Below are 18480 nucleotides of genomic sequence, written 5' to 3'. Positions count from 1 at the left end.
TCGTCAACTCGTTTGTCACATTGATCCTACGGCGAAAAAGAAGTAATTTTGTTACTCATCGTCCTTGTAGGGGTACTCTTCTGGGATATGCTTCACAAGTTTTAATTGTAATTCAAACACATCATCACCTCGGAGCATATCACGGAGCCATGTCACTTCAGTCTTCATTGATACCTGAAAGAAACAGAACAGTCAGACACCAATGAAAGATGAAAGAAGAAAAGATGAAAATTTCAAAAGTTCCAAATTCTCACTGATAAGTAAAATTTGACAGATAACTTAATTGTGGGTCTTACCATCTCTAGGGCTCCTCTAATGATTCCACATAAGATGTTGCAATAGTGCAGACCTTGACATGTATCGGGAAGCTCAACAAAGTCTACAATTGGATTGTCTTCCAAAATTATGCTGCAACATGTCCCGTCAGCATTCCAATTACTTACCGATGCAGTAACTCCCAAGAACATTTTGAAACCCACCTACACACAAACAGAAGTTCATTTTCAGCCCAAATACACAAATCTCAGCAATCTGTTCTCTATATACTAAACTCTATTATCCTTCTTATTACTACTCAACTGTTGAAATGACTAAAAGCAGACCTTTGCAATATTTTCAGCTGTCTCCTTAAAGTCGACACATCTAGAAACATGAGATTTTGCCAGAAAGTCGTCAATTAGCCGAATCCCCATGTTATATCCCCTGCCAAGCAACTAAGAGTCAGTGTTTACATTTACAGCATGGTCATTCTTGACATACAATGCCAGCTATGAAATGCAATGAGATTCTAAGAATAACTTCCACTTGAGTTTAGAAGGATGAGTTAAGCTTTACATTTGGTCAAGCTCTTTGTTAACGTCCTCGACTTCTTCGAAATCTGTAAGTAACTGACGCACGATGGCTCCATACGTCAACGTAAACAGTTCAGCATTCTACACCAATTCAATTTCACAGATTATTACAGCATTCAAGAACACAGTAATGGTATCACTTAAAAAGATTCAAAGATAAGAAACAAACTTTCACTTAACCCATCTATGTTTTGCCGACAACCTCTTCATTCATGTTTTGTGGAGGGCATAAAGAATCTGTGAGTTGGTTAAAGGAAAAACTGGAACATTTTCATTCTGTTTCAGGATTGCAGGTGAATAGCACCAAGACTAGTATATTTGTCAGTAGATGGCATGAAGAAATCAGGGAGGAATTAATACAAGTGAGTGGATTCAGGGAAGGCGTGTTGCCCGTATGCTACTTAGGTCTGCCTTTAATAGCAGGTAGATTGAAGAAGGAGCATTGTGGAGAATTAATAGACAAAATATCGAAGAGGATTTCAGTTTGGGCTGTGAAATTTTTATCATATGCTGGACGGTTAATCTTGATTTGTTCTATACTGCGCAGTCTTCATATCTTTTGGTGTTCTGTATTTGTCTTACCAAAGGCTGTAGTTAAAGTAATTGATGCAAAGTGTAGGAGCTACTTGTGGACTGGTGGGGAGCGTAGGGGAATAGCTGCAGTAGCATGGCAAGATGTTTGTTTGCCTAAAAAAAGAAGGAGGATTGGGGGTAAATGACATTGCAAAATGGAATCAAGCGGCAATTGGGAAGCAAGTGTGGGAAATACTAACGGCTAAGGAGACCTTATGGGCCACATGGGTGAATAGAACGGAATTGAGTAAGTAGTCATTTTGGGGAGTGAAAAAACCTCCCGACTGTAGTTATGCATGGGGGGCGGTGCTTAAACTCAGGAACATGTTTAAGAGGTTTTATACGTATGAAACTTGGCCATGAGAAGCAGTTTAGCTTCTGGTTTGATCCCTGGATTCAGGGTAAAGCCTTGGTGGATTTATATCCTGACATTAAATTTAAGGATGCTGAAGTGGGGAAAGCAGCACTAGTATCTGATGTATGGCGAGGAAACAATTGGAGATTACCACCACCAATCACACATGAAGTTATGGAAGCCTGGGAAACAATTAAATGCATTGATGGTAACACTTCCAGCAGTGATTCCATTGTGTTGAATGCGTCTCCAACAGGTATATACACCGTTTCTTCTGGATTTCATGCTATTAGATGAAAAAAGCCTAATGTTCCTTGGTTTAAATTAGTATGGGGGGAGGAAATAACCCCAAAACTAGTTTTATTATGTGGCTTGCTGTAAAAAATCATTTAGCAGTGCGTGATCGCTTGGTTAGGTGGGGAATTTGCAATACTGGACGGTGTCCTTTATGTAATGCTGGAAATGAGACTATTCGTCATCTGTTTTTTGATTGTGGTATTTCTCGGGCGGTATGGGATGCAATTATGCCGAGATGTAGAATTCGACGAAGTCCAATGGTAAGGATGAGAGAGGTACGCTGGTTTCCAACTAGCTGTGGGCAAAACGGTGTTGGCAAATATAAGAAGATGGGCATTGTTGAATTGTGTTTATAGTATTTGGCATGCTCGAAACAGAATAGTATTTAGAGGTGAGGTTGTAAATGTTGAGAGAATTATACAGAATGTGCAGAATGCCATGGTTTTCACTTTGGCAAATAGAAGAGGACAGACATATAGGGATATTATAGGAGAGTGGGAATGATGTAAAAGAGCAGGTCTGTTGCTCTTAATTTAGTCATAAGTTGTATACTTTCTTGGTTCAATAAAATGCTTTTGCACCAAAAAAAAAAACTTTCACTTTGATCTCAATGGTGCCAAGACTTTAAACAACAAAAAGCAAAACTTTGAACAACTATGACGATTTTAAAAACATTTTACACATCCAGGCTCAGTAAAACTACCTTCGTTGTTAAAAACGAATCATCTGTGCAAGTACAAAGCATGATTAACAAACAAAACATCCAATAAATTCAATTCCATTTGGGGTTATTGGTTCAAAGTAAAAAGGTTAGCGGAGAAACATAGAAAACGCCTGACTAAATTCAATTCAGTAGGTCAACTTCTGAAAACCTTACCACACGGTCAATGTTGGCGAAGATGGCATCACCAGATCGAGGACCAGATGGAGCCATTGACAAAGATATCTCAGCTCCAACCAAATACACCTACTAAAAATTCAAGAGATTGAAACCAGAATTGTTGAAAATAATCTTTATACAGCAAATATTTAACACATAACACGAAAAATCGTTAAATAGAACATCCCATCAGAGTAAATGAAGCATTTACTGAAATTTGCATGAATTGATCAACAAAGGTAAGATCTTTACTTAGGATTTAGTAATTTAAGTCAACACTAGATAAATAAAAAGTAACAAACGGACCCCTTTTGACATTACTTCTTGGAATTTCATCATAAACCCAGAAAGCTAACATACAATTGTACCCAATTCAACAAATTAAAGACGAATTTCCAAATACCTAAGAGCTGGGTTTTCAAGCGTTTAACAGATCTTATATAATTTCATAAGGTTTAAAACCATTCTCATAAGCTACAATTTAACCGACCATTTTTACTACCAGTATCTTAGCTACCAAACTGAAAAACAACACAAACAAAACTTCTAAGCAAATTATTAACTCTAAATCGAAGTCAACTAACACTGTTATATACACAAGAAGAGAGAGAGAGAGAGACTTACTTGTTAAGCTAAAACGATAGCTTCTGGAAGTCTATTGAAACGCAGCGTTTCTGAGAAGACGAAGTCAATTGAAGATCAGAAGACGGAAACCAGATGAGAAAGACACGGAGAGTACGAAGTAAGAAAAAGATTGAAGAACACACGTGGAGAGAGATAGTGCACGCAGCCAAAACTCACGTGCTAAAAAGTATAAAGTCCTTTTTCATCCTTAATATTGTTTTTTGTGTGCAATATCTCCCAAAGTATATAGAAGTTGAGCGAATTTTGCCTTGAATATATCAGTTAGTGCAATTTTATCCAAAATACTTCTACACTAGGTCGCGAGCCAAATTCATAAAATGGAAAGGAAAAGGGGAGGGAGTAGGATCATATTTTTTCTTAACTTATGATGACATATACGTTTGGTACACGTGATAAAATTCATTAGGATAAAGATAGGGATAGAGAGTGGAAGGGACGATAAGTATTTTTTTTATGTTAGGGTTTTACTACTCGAGAAGTTTTAAAAATTTCTATCTTCAATTCATTATTTTAGAAAAAGAGTTCCAAATCATTTTTTTCCCATTATAGTCTACATTTGATATTAGAAAATTTACTCTCCTTTTTTTCTCTTTAATAGGAAGTTGAGATCTCAGTCTATAAGTAGATGAATTTAAAGGTGTTGACTACAATGTGAGTAAATTAAAATTGCCAAAAACAAGAAAAGATAATCTTTTCGTATAGAAAGGCAATTAACTAATTAATTCAATGATAGAAATATTCCAGATCTTACTCGAACTGATTATTACTTTAAATAAATTGCTACTAATTAATTAAAGCATAATTAGCTAGATGAGATCTATATTCAACAAAACTGTGCTTGTTTAAAGCCAAATTCATATAATACTCAAATTTAAGTAACAAAACCCAGATCAAAATTTAAACCCAATTGAAAGAGTAGAAGATATCTAGCTACCTTAATTAATTATACAATGTGCATGAAAAGATCTAGATCAGATACATTAATTAATCAATAATAATACCAAAAGATCCCAAATTTGTTCAATTCAGAAATGGGAGATATATAACAAACATACAACCATGAGAGATAGAGAGCGATTGGAAAATGTAGACTGACCTGAAGCAAAGAGAATCTCAGAGAGAGAGAGAGAGAGAGAGAGAGAGATATGTTTGCAATTGTGTTGTGTCAAGAGAGAGTGAACTTATAAAGATGGCTTACAAAAAAACCATGTGGGGAAGTAAACAGCTGGTGTTGGTGTTGGACATTAGTAGAATATACTACTTTTTTAAAAAGCTCGTTACTATCTACTTGCAAGTTTTACTTTCATGTTCTTAAGCCATTTATCCTGAAAGACAACTAGTCCAATCAAACCTATTAGTATCCGTTCTTTTTTTCGCATCGACTAGCTCATGTGTCTCTATTTCTTATAAATCTTCGTCAAATAGTATGAATCAACTATCGTTCGTTATGGTAGTGTTGTTATATTATTTGAGAAATTTAAAAAAAATCTGTCTTTAAAAAAAAAAATTCTATATTTTGAAAGCCTATTCTTTTATTAATAAAAAAATCATGTATATGTAATTCTACATATTTTTATTCAATTTTTATTTATTTTTCTCTGAGAAAAAATAAATAAAAATTGACTCGTATAAAAAAGTAAGAATTCGTGGAATATACAGATTTGTCAAACATTTTCGAAAATTTACTTACAAGTCCTTACTATTTAAGTTCTGACACTCTCCTTAAAAACGCGCGTCTTCTTTACATTTTGACATTTACCAAACCAGAATCCGAAACGTTTCAACCAATCTCTCTGAGTCTCAGACTCGTATTATATATATATATGTATATATATTTTCTTCACTCGTTCTTCTCAGTCTTGAACTTGAATTTCTCACTAACATCGATTGCTTTCTTCTCTTCTTTAATCAATTCTTATCTGGTTCATAGTAGAATTTTCATCTGACAATTTGAAATCCAGTTTGAAAATGGGCAAATGGAATTTTCGACGCCCACGATTCCAGCGTCAGAGACGCGATTGGCCACTCTCATATGACCGTGAACCGCTCATTCCCCGTTCAGGTTTGTATTTCAGTCCCAACAACTCTTTGTTCGTTTACAAACTTACTCTCATTAGATAGTTTTAGCTTTTGAATCGATCCCGTCAATTTGAAATGAAGTCATTGTGGTATTGTTTGTTGAATTTTTATTATTTAGATTATGCTTCGTGGGTTCAAAACTTCCAACTGAAATCTTGTCTCAGTGATTTGTGCTTGGAAATGATATATAGCGCAGGATTCTTGAAATTGAAGGAGATGATGTTATCATGTTACATTGATATATGCTTTGTTTAGATGGGAATTCGGATAAACAGTATCGATTTTCAAATGTGCCATCTTGGAAGTAATTTATCTGCTTTGTTCGTATTGGAATCGTTTGTAGCTTTGGTTTTTGAATATGGATTTTTCAATCGTGTTATACAGGGTTTACCGATGAAGGGGTGCCTGCTTGGGAAAAGAAGTTCTGTGCTTTGGTCGGATTGATACCTTGGCAGAAAGTTTTGGATACTGAGATTAACATGCCATACCTACATAAAAATGTAGATAGTTGGGAGGCTTCAGCTGCTGAAGAAGCATTCCGAAATGCCAAAAATCGGTTTTGGGCCAAGGAAAACGCCCTCCCATGCGACATCCCTTTGCCAGATCCCGATAAGTATTAAGATAATATCGATTGGGAGTCTGAAATCGATCCGCAGCTGGTCAAGGAATTAGACCAAGCACTTTTTGTTCCTGATGATGCAGAAACTGAGTTGGATGATGAAGGGCATAAAAAGTAAGAAGGCAAGGAACTCTGATAAAGATCCATGTAATGCTCAGAGTTCACCCCAATGGGGTCGTGACCCGACTGACTTGGCGAATTTAACGGCTTTGGCCCATCATCTTTCTCAAAATGATGAAACTTCTCCTTGGGGAGACAGCGCCTGGGACCAGGTGAGAGGAAGCTTTGCTCAGCCGAAGAACGGAAACAATCCGTGGGGCCTGAGCCAGAGAGAAGAGTCAGCAAATAATAATGGATGGGACAGTCAGGGAGGAGCTAATACTGCTTGGGGCTGGAACCAATCAGAGCCAAGAAACTCGAATAAAGCTGCAAAGAATTCTTGGGGAGATTATGATGGCAGAGGGAACTCCGTTCGGTTGGCAAATTGGAGTAACGGAAACAATCTGTGGGACGGGAGCCGGAGTAATGAAGCCGCCAAGAATAATCGATGGGGTTGGAATGAAGGGAGAACATAATTCCGGTCAGTCGTCAACCTGGAAGAATGGAAAACAATGGTCGGGATCCGAGCCAGAGCAACGAATCAGCCAAGAACAATGGGTGGAACAGTTGGGCAAATAATAATGCTCGAGAGTCAAGGAACTTAAACACAGGTTACAACTCACGGGGACACAATTCTGGAAACTCGTGGGGATCGAATCCAAGAGGGGGTCCTTCTCGTTATTATGCCGGTAGAAAAAAACCATTCAAGGTTCGAAAGATAGTATTGTTTTCTTTTATTGATAGTCTTGTAATGTTGGTTAATGGTTACAACTTAGTTGCTTCTGCTGATAGATGTTTTATCAAGTTTGATTAATACTGATAGGAAGCTTTCATCAAGTTTGATTACTTTACATTTTTTCTTGATCCTTTTCTTTCCTTGCAAAGTTATTATTTAATCTACAAGAGTTTTAACTTTTATTTTGGATCTACTCTTAGATTTCCTCTGGCTTAGAAAATCTTACTAAAAGCAACATCACGAGCATTTCGTCGTATACATATTATATATATGGACTTTGCATTCTGCATGCATGAATCTGAGACATGAAAATTGGCTCAAGAATAGGCATTTCATTTTGTGCAATAGATTTAAGTTGTATGATTGCTGAGTATGCATGAATATGTGACATGAGAATTTTTGGAAGGAACTTTACAAGTAAAGGCACATGAGTATGAAATTAAGTTTCAAACATGATTCATTCCAGTACTGGAAGCAAACTAATAAAAGGTAAACTAAGTAAAGAAAAAGTTACTGAATACACACGTCTAGTTTATCAGTAACCAAGAGAGCGGATTGGTGTAGGCCACATTGGAGCCATAACTGGGAAGGCAAACGAAGAAACAAAGCAGCTTTGAAACAGCTTCATATGATCCATTTCCCTGAGGTTGCACAACACAATGTCACCATCTGTGCCAACTCTAATAGAAAGAATATCAGAATCATCTGGGTCGATGCTAGTGGCAACAGTATATATAACGAATAGCTTCTATTCACCTCAATCTCCAACCACAAAAGTTCACCCAATCGATCTAAATCAACATCATGCACCAAATTCCATTCTCCTCCTGATCCTGGATTCAAGTCCTTGAGCTCCCACAAACTTTAACAACATTTTGAATATAATTGTAACACATAAAGTTCTAGCACACGAATCAGCTAATTGATGGATTCGACCTGGATTCCGCTATCTCACTCATGTCATCCAAATGCACAAATTAGCACAAATCGGATTCCCGAAACCAATCGTGTCCTGAATCTCATCGTCCAAACGAGCCCTAGAAGTCTATCTAAATCCAGGAGACTGAAACAGATCCATGACACATCCATGTGAAATGAAAATCGACATACCAACAACACCAAGCATTATCTCGGATCTGATTTTATCAACCGATAATATACATGAAATGAAGAATTTTGATAAGGAAAAACTTACTCATTGAACGTGCTTAGGAATTTCACCCTTTTTCAAGAGGGACAGAGCGTATTCGGCGGCTTTGATGAGATCTTCAATGTTATGACGTGATATCTCCTCGGACCCAGCATGAAAATTGCACGAGCTTCCGCCTTCTTAGCAAGTCTAGCCGCAAGATTTAGAGGCAGTTTGGGAGAGTTTAGGCTCCTAAGTATTTGCCTGTATAAAGAAAGCTCTCAGTTGCTAATTTCTCTAAGAAAAAGAGGGAAGTTCTCTAATTGCAATTCAGGAGGTATCGGCACGAAGTGAGAAATCTTATCAGGATTTCTAAGATTGATATGGTGATTCGAAAAGCTGCTGATTAAGAAAATTCGAAGAGATTATGCCATACTAATTTAGAAAAAGAGGCAAATATTTTCGGACGGAAGGAGTTAACATTCTTTCAAATTATCTCAATTTCTTAGGCTACAAGTGTGAAGATAAAAGGGCCTTATACAATCAAAAGGCTCTAATCATAAATCTTTCTCAATTGGATGACTTTGTAATTTTCTTTTTAGTATAATTTCGCTCCTCTTTTCAATACTATTTTTTTTCTACATTCCAAATGTTTTTATGTAATTTTAACCTTCAGTTTCAATATTATTTTCTCACCTGGATTAGGCTATAAGAGGAAGTGCCATACGTTTACGTAGCAGCCTTTAAGAATCCTATAAATTATAAATGTAAAACTAAACCCTAGAACGTAGACAAAATAATACGTTTTTGATGTTTGTAAACGAATATACTCCTTCCGTATACGATGAATACGGGAAAAAAGTCATTAATTAAGAAAAAATCATTAATTAAAAATATTGTTTCATCTATTTACAAAAATACTTTCAAGTTTTAACAAAATAACAAAATAGTCTTTTTATTATGAATACTGTTTTACGTGACCAACTAATCGATTTAAGACAAAAAATACTAATAGCCAAAGGCATGATAGAAATTTATGAAGACAATATACAACATTTTCAAGAATTAATAAGAGCACATCATGAAATGAAAACAATACATTACGCCGGTTATCTTACAAATCAATATGAACATACTAGACAAATATTAAAAAAGGAGAAAAAATATCTGAGAACTTTAGAAACTTTAAAAGTACAATTAGAAACTACATGATGGCAATAACATCTGATATAGTAAAAATAAAAGAAGATTTAAAAGATATTAAAAATGAATTAAATGAAAAACTAAATAATCTAGAAAATATGATTATAGAAAATAAGAAAACTATTGAAGAATCATTTTCTATAATGAATGAATATATAAATCAACATAAATCAAAAGATATATATCAAGAAATTAATGATTCAAAAAATTGTCTTAAAAATATTAAAGATTTATTAGAAAATCAGAATGAAAAAATTTTCAGGACGAGGGAGATATTATAGAAAAACTAAACGAAGAATTATACAAATTTGAAAAATTAAATTCAGAAAAAGGAAAATCTATAATTCAATACCCAAATATCCAACAAGAAATTATTATTACAAAACCTAAAAGAATAATTACTCTAGAATTACCTCGTAGAATTGTATAATGGAACAAGAAAATATATCTGACCAAATATCAGAAGTTAGACAACTTTTGTCTCAACTAAAAATTATTGAAGAAAAAAAAGAAACTTATGAGCATAAAAATTATAACATAGATGATGATAAAGAAGAAGTAGTATATGGATATGAATCAGAAGATGATTTACCATTTAGAATGAAACTAGAAGAAATTCCAGAATCAACTTCAGGTCATAAAAGAAGAAGAGAATTTTATCATAATGATTATATGAATGAAAAATAACTACTTCAAAAGAAAAATAACTTTAAAATATAGAAAATACAACTATAAGAAAAATAACTTTAGAAAAAGAAAGTTTTTCAAAAGAAGATTACCATATAAAAAGGAAAAATATTGCCTTGAAAATAAGAAAACATGTAGATGCTGGCTATGTAATGAAAAAGGTCATTATGCAAATAAATGTCCTAATAAAAAGAAAACTGAAAATAAAGAAAAATTAAAAATATTAAATATAGCAATAGAAAATCATCTAGAACCAATAGAAGATTCAGATTCTGAAATAGAAGAAATATATGAATTGATATCTGATAGTAGTCAATCTTATGATTCAGAAGAAGATTATTCATCTTCAAATGAATAAACCTAATCCTAATTGTACATTCATAGAAATAAAATATAAAAAAAAGTCTTATGATGCATATATAGATACAGGAGCAACTTTGTGTTTTGCTTCAGCAAAAATTTCATTTTAATGGAATAAACTACAAAAACCATTAGTTATATCTATAGCAGATGGTAGTAAACATCTTATATGGAAAGCATCATTTTTTAATAAAATAAAAATAAGAAATTATATATTTATAGTACCATCGATATATCAACAAGAATCAGGATTATCTATAATAATAGGAAATAATTTTCTAAAATTATATCAGCCATTTTGTCAATACTTACATCATATAGAGCTAACTGCACCATCTTATGAAAATCAGAAAAGTACAGTTATAAAAATACCAATTTTAGTAAGGTTAAATAAATTACAAATTACTCAAAAACTTAAAATTATAAATGAAAGATTAGGTATACCTATAAAATTACAAAAAGAAGTAGAAAATCTATTAGAAGATGTATGTAGTGATAATCCACTAGATCAAAATAAAAATAATAATCAAGAACTAATAGAAATAAAATTAAGAGATCCTAATCAAGAAGTAAATGTAGAAAATAAAATCTCATATTCAAAAATTGATGTAGAAGAATTTACAAAAGAATGTGCTGAACTTCTAGAAAAAAGAATATTAGAAGAATCAACTAGTAGGCATGTTGCACCCGCATTTTATGTAGAAAATCATAATGAAATAAAACGAGAAAAAAGAAGAATGGTAATTAATTATACAAAAATGAATGAAGCAACAATAGGAGATGCTTATAAATTACCTAGAAAATATTATATACTTCAAAAGATTAGAGGAAGTCATCGGTTTAGTACTTTAGACGCTAAATCAGGATTTTAGCAATTAAGGTTACATGATAACACCAAACCATTAACAACTTTTATATGTCCTCCTCATAAACATTACTAAACATTACCAATGGACCGTATTACCATTTGGATTAAAACAAGCACCAGGAATCTATCAAAGATTTATGGATAAAAATTTAAAAGGATTAGAAGAATTATGCTTAGTATATATAGATGATATATTAATCTATACAAATAATTCGTTAAAAGATCATTATAAGAAATTAAAACTAGTCTTAGAAATAGTCAAAGAAAAAGGTTTAATTTTGAGTAAAAAGAAAGCAATAATAGCAAGAAATGAAATAGATTATTTAGGATTAACTATATCAGGAAACGGAGAATTAAAATTACAAGATAACGTTAAAAAAAACTAAATAGTTTTCCTTCAAAAATAGAAGATAGAAAACAGCTACAAAGGTTCTTAGGATCCTTAAATTACATTTCAGATCAAGAATTTTTGAAGTCCTTAGCCAAAGAAAGAAGATTATTACAAAAGAAATTAAGTACAAAGGTCCTATGGACTTGGAGTAATAATGATTCAATACTTATAGACAAGCTGAAAAATGCTTGCAAATATCTTCCGAAACTATACAATCCGCAAAGTGATGATTATCTGATTGTGGAGACAGATGCCTCTCAAGAAACTTGGGCTGGCTGTATGAAAGCAAAAATCAATATACAGACTGAAAAGTAAAAAAATATACAAGTCGAAAGACTATGCAAATACATATCAGGAACTTTCTCAGAAACTGAGCAAAGATATCCTATACATGAAAAAGAGACACTTGCTTGTCTTAAAACAATGAGAAAATGGAGGATTGAACTTCTTCCCAAAGAGTTTGAACTCCGTACTGATAGTAAATATCTTACAGGAATCATTCAATACAAAATCCGAAGCAACTTCAATCAAGGAAGACTGATCAGGTGGCAGCTAGAGCTATGACAATTTCCAACAATAATAAAATACATAAAGTCAGAAAACAACGTCATCGCAGACACCCTAACAAGAGAATGGAAGAAATAATCAAAAGAATGACAGAACAGATAGCTATCAATAGAAAATAAATTGAAGAAAACCAGAAAGAAATAATAGAAAGACAGAAGAAAATATCTCAACTCAAAGCAGCCATAATTCAACTAGGAGGAAAGATCCAACCATCAGAGCTATGCAGCAAAAACGTGGTGGATCCATTACCATTATCAACATCAACAACAGTAATTGGATCTTCATCTAATTCAGACTCGTCGAACAACATTCCCCCAACATTACAGTACGACACTACAAAGTCATCCCAAACGAAATTCTATGCAATATTTAATGGACCCATGAAAGGAGTCTACGATCATTGGCACAAAATTTCTGCCTTTGTTACTGGACAATCCAATATTCAACATAAGTCATTCACAACCAGAGAAGAGGCTCAAAAAGCCTATGAAGAATATCAAATTCAACAAATCCAAACAGAAACTCCCTACTACAAATCCAAACTACTCTCAACACCATCATCCTCGATCAGGCATTCAGGAAAAATGACCCCAATAGGTAAAATTCCCAACTCTAGTATTCTTAACATCCCCACTAGAGAAGAAAAACATAAAGCCAAACAACCATCAATTTCATCATTTAATGAGTGTTATTTAATGCTCAGTCATTATTCAGAAAAAGAAAATGAGACAACACTTCTACCCAACAGTCAAACTAGATTCCAGTTCAAAAGCAATATTTCTCCCTGATGCAAACCCTCTAACACTATATAAATTTCTTATTCATGGCTTAATAGATACTATCTATCTAAGGGGCACTAACCTACTTTCAGAATTTTCTCTAGGACCAGCTCATGCTATAGGAAATTATATGTCCCGAATAGGAAAAGATAGAGAAATATTTATAAAAATATATAGTTCTCTTCCAGTATTCAACAAAGAAAAAATAATGGTTCCAAGCTATGCAGTCATGGTTCTCGGAATATCAAATAAAAATTACCCACCAAGAGATGGATCAACTGGACGAAAACTATCAGAGAACGAGGTTTGAAGAACTCAATGCCAAATATTTCGTTGGAATACTGAGAAACACCGGAAAGATTGATACTCGTGAAAAGTATTTTATTAACTACAGAAGTGAAAATATTCTAATATACTCAAAGTATAATCAAGAAATAAGTGCTGAAGGACTAAGAGCAGTTCAGATTTTCGAAGGACCATTTTCGGATTTCTCTGGACCACTACAATACCTGCCTTATAGGACAAAAGAAATAATATACACTCTCTTACACAGCAATAAAGACAACAACTCTACAGATTCTATCTCAATAATAATGGAAGATAACAAAGAGAAAGAAGACAAAGAAGAAAAGCCAAAGAAATCCAATAAAGATGATGAAATAATTGCATCCACTAGTTAAAGCAAGATGTAGACATCTGTGTCTTCTTGCAATAAAATGTAAGCCCTGATGTAAATCTTTAAGGGCATCAATAATGTAATATCTAAGGGTATTAAGTGGAATATAGTCCACTTATTATGTGTATAAATATGTACCCTCTGATTCATTTAGAACTCAGAGTTTATTGAGTGAAATAAAATTCTCCTTTGTTTGTTTGATAACAAACCAACGTTTTGATTTCCCGTTTATAGGAAATCTGTTTTACTAAGCAAATACCCAGAAATCAGTAAACAATATTATACCAAACACACAAACATCAAGCAATTTATTATCAAGGAAACAAGACGATCATCTGCAAAAGCATTCAAAAAGCATAAGGATTCAGGTATGGATTCGCCAACTGATACACTTGATTTATCTTTAATTGAAAGTTCTAGTACTGCACAATTATTTGCTTTACAAAATGAAACTAATCAAAAAATAACTCAACTAGAAGAAATAATTTCCGATTGCAAACAGAAAATAGATATAGAAAAAGTTAAAGAAATAGAAATATCATTCAGAAAAATATTACCTTCTGATCTAGCAAAAGAAATAGCAACCAGATATGAGACATATCTATTTTCATTAATCGATAACTCATATAAGAAGATAGAAAAAAATATGGATATATTAACCCATATTGAAATACAATTAGAATATCTATACGAAACTAATATGTATTACGATACTGAAGAATTAGAAGCGGATTGGTCAGACCAATCTATTTAGATTATATTAAGCGTCTGTATTCCTATCTTATTAATAAAAATCTATTTATTTTCTTTCAATTAGCCAATTATTCAAATTCTAATCCGCGTCTTAAAATTCTAGTATCAGAGCTAGTAAAGAAAATAATGAATTATATTGAAAATATAACACAAGGAATATATCTTATGTGCTTAAGAAAAAATAGCTCAGATCTAATTAGTCTAATAAATCATTGCGAAAATAAAATAGCTGAATGTCATAATGATCTTATAATTATCAGAAATTTAGATCCAGGAAATATCGGAATCCTTAATGATATGCGTATAGAAATATCAAATAAAATTGATCTTTACTGCATCATTCTAGAACAACTTAGACTTTACAATAGATAAAAATGGAAAAAGAATTAGCTTCGACATCGTCGTCAATTAATACTATAAACTATTTAGATCTACAAGAAGAAAAAGGAACCTTCAAAAGAGATATTTTAGTTAACAAAAATATAATCAAAAGAATTAAATCTAAAAGAAGAATTAAATCTAAAAGAAGGACAAGATATAGAAAATTCATTAAAAAATCTTCTAGGTAGGAAAAACATTATCTACTTTGGAAAAATTACAGCAGAATATCCAATAGAAATTTCAACTACGACTGGAGAAACTAGTATACCTATTATAAGTGGTAGTGAAATTAAAGAAAAAATTGATAAGTTAAAAATAAAACAAGCAGAAAAAGATAAATAGGCTATATTCATATATCAACTGTTCAGATCCTAATAAAATCAACATTCATGGAAGGAATAGATTCACCAATAAGATTAGCAATTTGTGATGATAGAATTCAAGATCCTCGAGATAGAATAATAGGAATAGTTAATGGAAACTTAGCTTATACAAAATTAAAATTTAATGTATCACTACAATTAGGAATACCCTTATGCACAGAAAATTTAGACAAATCATTAATAATAGCATACAAATTTTATAGAAATAATTTAATGGCTAAAGAAGACTATCCATTCACTATAACTTATGAAATAGGATATGCCTTATCAAATAGTCATCATAGTATATAATTTAAAGATAAAGATAAAATTTATTTAGAAGATCTATTTGGCATTACAGCAAAAGTAGGAACAATAAAAACAACACCAATTAGTTCGGTACTAGAATAGATAATACAATAATAAAAGAACAAATATTTCGTAGGCCGAGTATGAAATTAATTAGAGATAATACTAATTACATAACAGAAGAAGAATCATCGTCTTCTAAAAATAATGATATACAAAAAGAATTATCAAAATTAAATAAACATCTACTAACAATAGAATCTAAACTAGAAAAAACTTTATAAGGACCAAACTTTAATTCTACAAATTTTAGAAGGACTAAATTATATTATCAGATAAAAACAAAACGGAAAAAACAAAAGTGGGTCCCACGTGTAAAGAAATTAATTATGCAATTAACATACCCGTATTTGAAGAATCCGGGAATAGTTTTCCGTGTTCACTTTTTAGGGTTAACATATACAATAGTAGTACACCCTTTAAGAATCAGCGTTATCATTGACTTTTACCCGATGTCCGTAGTATTTTTATTTTATTATTTTATTTTTTTGAAGTTGTATTATTTTTTTTAATTCGAGGGCTTTTATCTTGAAAGTCATGGAGTCGACTTATCATGTTCGTAATTCTTAAAATTGTTTGGATTGGGAGAAGACTACCTCCTATTATATAGTCAAAAATCGTTGAATAAAAAAGAATTGACCGATGAAGAGAGTAGAAATATGGGGAAGTTATTTTATTTTATTTCATTTTTTTATAGTGGAAGTGATTTTAAAGTTAAGTCGAAATAGAAAATTAAAATTGAGTGTGTGTAACTAATTCGAAGAGAATTTTGTAATCTCAAATAACGAATAAAAATTTTCATACATGGGTTAAATATATAGTTTGTTTAAATTTATAATTCTAATTCATTCGAGAAATTACTCAATCTTAAACTATGAGCTTTGAATAAATATTATTAATATAACTTATTAAAAATTTAACTCAAATATTTTGAAACGGTGATAATAGTTCGATTAAGTAAGCGTAAGATAAAGTTGAACATTCATATGTAGATATATACTTCGATAATTTGTATTTTTAAATTAATTGATATGAACAAAATATAATATATTTTGAGACAAAAATAGCATTTAATAAGATTTATTATTTTGAAATATCATCTTCATTCATTTTGATGTTTACAATAATCCAAATATGCCACTAATTATGGAAGACCCAACCGTACTGATCGTAGAAGAAGAAGAATCAGCGGCGACGTAAATTCCATCACCGGTGCCGGTCAAACTTTGAACGGAGCTCTGACCAACCTGTTGTGCACCTCCTTGAACAAGCCCTTGAACTACATTATCCACTAATCCAGTTCCATTATTATTATAAGCATTATAATTGCTCATAATAGTACTTTGATCATTAACATGATAGTAATTATTCGGCAGCTGGCCTCTAATTACTGCCTCAGGAAACGAGCTACGACGACCATAGACCTGAAATAAATATTAAGACTAATTAATTATGATCATATGATCGATAACTCGATATGCAATATATTGAGTCTCGTTTGTTTTAAATTTGAAGGAAGTGAATTGTGTGTGTATATATGTATAATTACATGGTCGATATTGTTGAAAGACGACGACGACGATGTTGCACAATGAAGATGAGCATCAAATTGGCAAGCGTCACATCGGTAGAGCCCGTGGTTGGCTCCAACCTGTCTACAAATATCACAAGAGAAGCCAATATCAGGGAAGTAGGGAGAAGAAAATTTAAGAGAGAGCGCATGAGGATGAGAGCACGAGTGAGCTGGCGCGAGTAATAGCGGCATGGAGGCGCAGAGTGCGTGTACATCAAAGCAGCAGTCTTTGCAATGGTAACTGAAACCAGCCTGGTTGTTGTGGCCACACGCGTCGCACTTGAATAGGCCGCCAGGGTACGGAGAGGTTGGGAGTAAGGTAAGGGCGTGTTTAGGGTGAGATGGATGCGTTATGCACGAAAAAATACAAATATATCATAAAATTATAGAACGTAAACAAAATATGATGTTTTTTGTCAAAGGTAAACATTTGTAGTATAATCGGAAATGGGGTTCCCGGTTATACCACATCATTAATTAAGAAAAATCATTAATTAAAGACATTGTTTCACCTATTTACAAAAGTACTCCCAAGTTTTGATAAAAAAGCATAATAGTCCCCTATACTATGAATTCTGTTTTACGTAACCAATTAATCGACTTAAGACAAAAAATATTAATATCTAAAGGCATGATAGAAATCTATGAAGACAATATACAATATTTTCAAGGATTAATAAGAGCACATCATAGGATGAAAACAATACATTACGCTGGTTATCTTATAAATCAATATGAACATACTAGACAAAAATTAAAAGAGGAGAAAAAATATTTGAAATCTTTAGAAATATTAAAAGTACAATTAGAAACTACATGATGGCAATAACATCAGATATAATAAAAATAAAAAAAGATTTAAAAGATATTAAAAATGAATTAAATGAAAAACTAAATAATCTGGAAAATATGATTATAGAAAATAAGAAAACAATTGAAGAATCGTTTTCTATAATAAATAAATATATAAATCAACATAAATCAAAAGACATATATCAAGAAATTATTGATTCAAAAAATTGCCTTAAAAATATTAAAGATTTATTAGAAAATCAGAATGAGAAAATTTTTCAGGAGGAGGGAGATATTATAGAAAAATTAAACGAAGAAATATACAAATTTGAAAAATTAAATTCGGAAAAAGAAAAATCCATAATTCAATACCCGAATATCCAACAAGAAATCATTATTACAAAACCTAAAAGAATAATCACTCTAGAATTACCTCGTAGAATCTTATGATGGAAC

The 18480-nt window shown here is 32.3% G+C and overlaps 3 protein-coding genes across 3 annotated transcripts; 1 reads left to right on the top strand and 2 right to left on the bottom strand.

The window, feature by feature from the left end:
• Nucleotides 1–51: 51 nt before the first annotated feature.
• Nucleotides 52–3010, bottom strand: LOC139885018 (uncharacterized). Its single transcript, XM_071868972.1, has 5 exons — nt 2954–3010; nt 835–932; nt 603–702; nt 297–479; nt 52–174 (listed from the first exon to the last, which is right to left on the bottom strand). The coding sequence occupies exons 1-5, from the start codon at nt 3008–3010 to the stop codon at nt 52–54; spliced, it is 561 nt and encodes a 186-aa protein (XP_071725073.1).
• A 2559-nt stretch (nt 3011–5569) lies between these two features.
• LOC139885024 (uncharacterized) lies at nt 5570–6300 on the top strand. The gene is made up of 2 exons (XM_071868979.1): nt 5570–5663; nt 6065–6300. Exons 1-2 carry the CDS (start codon nt 5570–5572, stop codon nt 6298–6300), a joined length of 330 nt encoding a protein of 109 aa, XP_071725080.1.
• Nucleotides 6301–16777: 10477 nt separating this feature from the next.
• Nucleotides 16778–17424, bottom strand: LOC139885023 (uncharacterized). The gene is made up of 2 exons (XM_071868978.1): nt 17209–17424; nt 16778–17083 (listed from the first exon to the last, which is right to left on the bottom strand). Exons 1-2 carry the CDS (start codon nt 17422–17424, stop codon nt 16778–16780), a joined length of 522 nt encoding a protein of 173 aa, XP_071725079.1.
• Nucleotides 17425–18480: the final 1056 nt, after the last annotated feature.

The sequence above is a fragment of the Rutidosis leptorrhynchoides genome, unplaced genomic scaffold (assembly GCF_046630445.1).
Source record: "Rutidosis leptorrhynchoides isolate AG116_Rl617_1_P2 unplaced genomic scaffold, CSIRO_AGI_Rlap_v1 contig7, whole genome shotgun sequence".
Classification (NCBI taxonomy): Eukaryota; Viridiplantae; Streptophyta; class Magnoliopsida; order Asterales; family Asteraceae; genus Rutidosis; species Rutidosis leptorrhynchoides.
This window is presented reverse-complemented; position numbering and strand designations above follow the sequence as displayed.

Bases quoted from the DNA above. Each gene is read 5' to 3' on its own strand.
- LOC139885018 (XM_071868972.1), bottom strand. From the start codon at position 3,010: ATGGCTCCATCTGGTCCTCGATCTGGTGATGCCATCTTCGCCAACATT. The intron at 703-834 runs GTAAAGCTTAAC...GTTGCTTGGCAG, and splicing joins AACAAAGAGCTTGACCAAAT to GGGATATAACATGGGGATTC. The intron at 175-296 runs GTAAGACCCACA...TGTTTCTTTCAG, and splicing joins TTAGAGGAGCCCTAGAGATG to GTATCAATGAAGACTGAAGT.
- LOC139885024 (XM_071868979.1), top strand. From the start codon at position 5,570: ATGGGCAAATGGAATTTTCGACGCCCACGATTCCAGCGTCAGAGACGC. The intron at 5,664-6,064 runs GTTTGTATTTCA...CGTGTTATACAG, and splicing joins ACCGCTCATTCCCCGTTCAG to GGTTTACCGATGAAGGGGTG.
- LOC139885023 (XM_071868978.1), bottom strand. From the start codon at position 17,424: ATGCCGCTATTACTCGCGCCAGCTCACTCGTGCTCTCATCCTCATGCG. The intron at 17,084-17,208 runs GTAATTATACAT...TATTTATTTCAG, and splicing joins CTTTCAACAATATCGACCAT to GTCTATGGTCGTCGTAGCTC.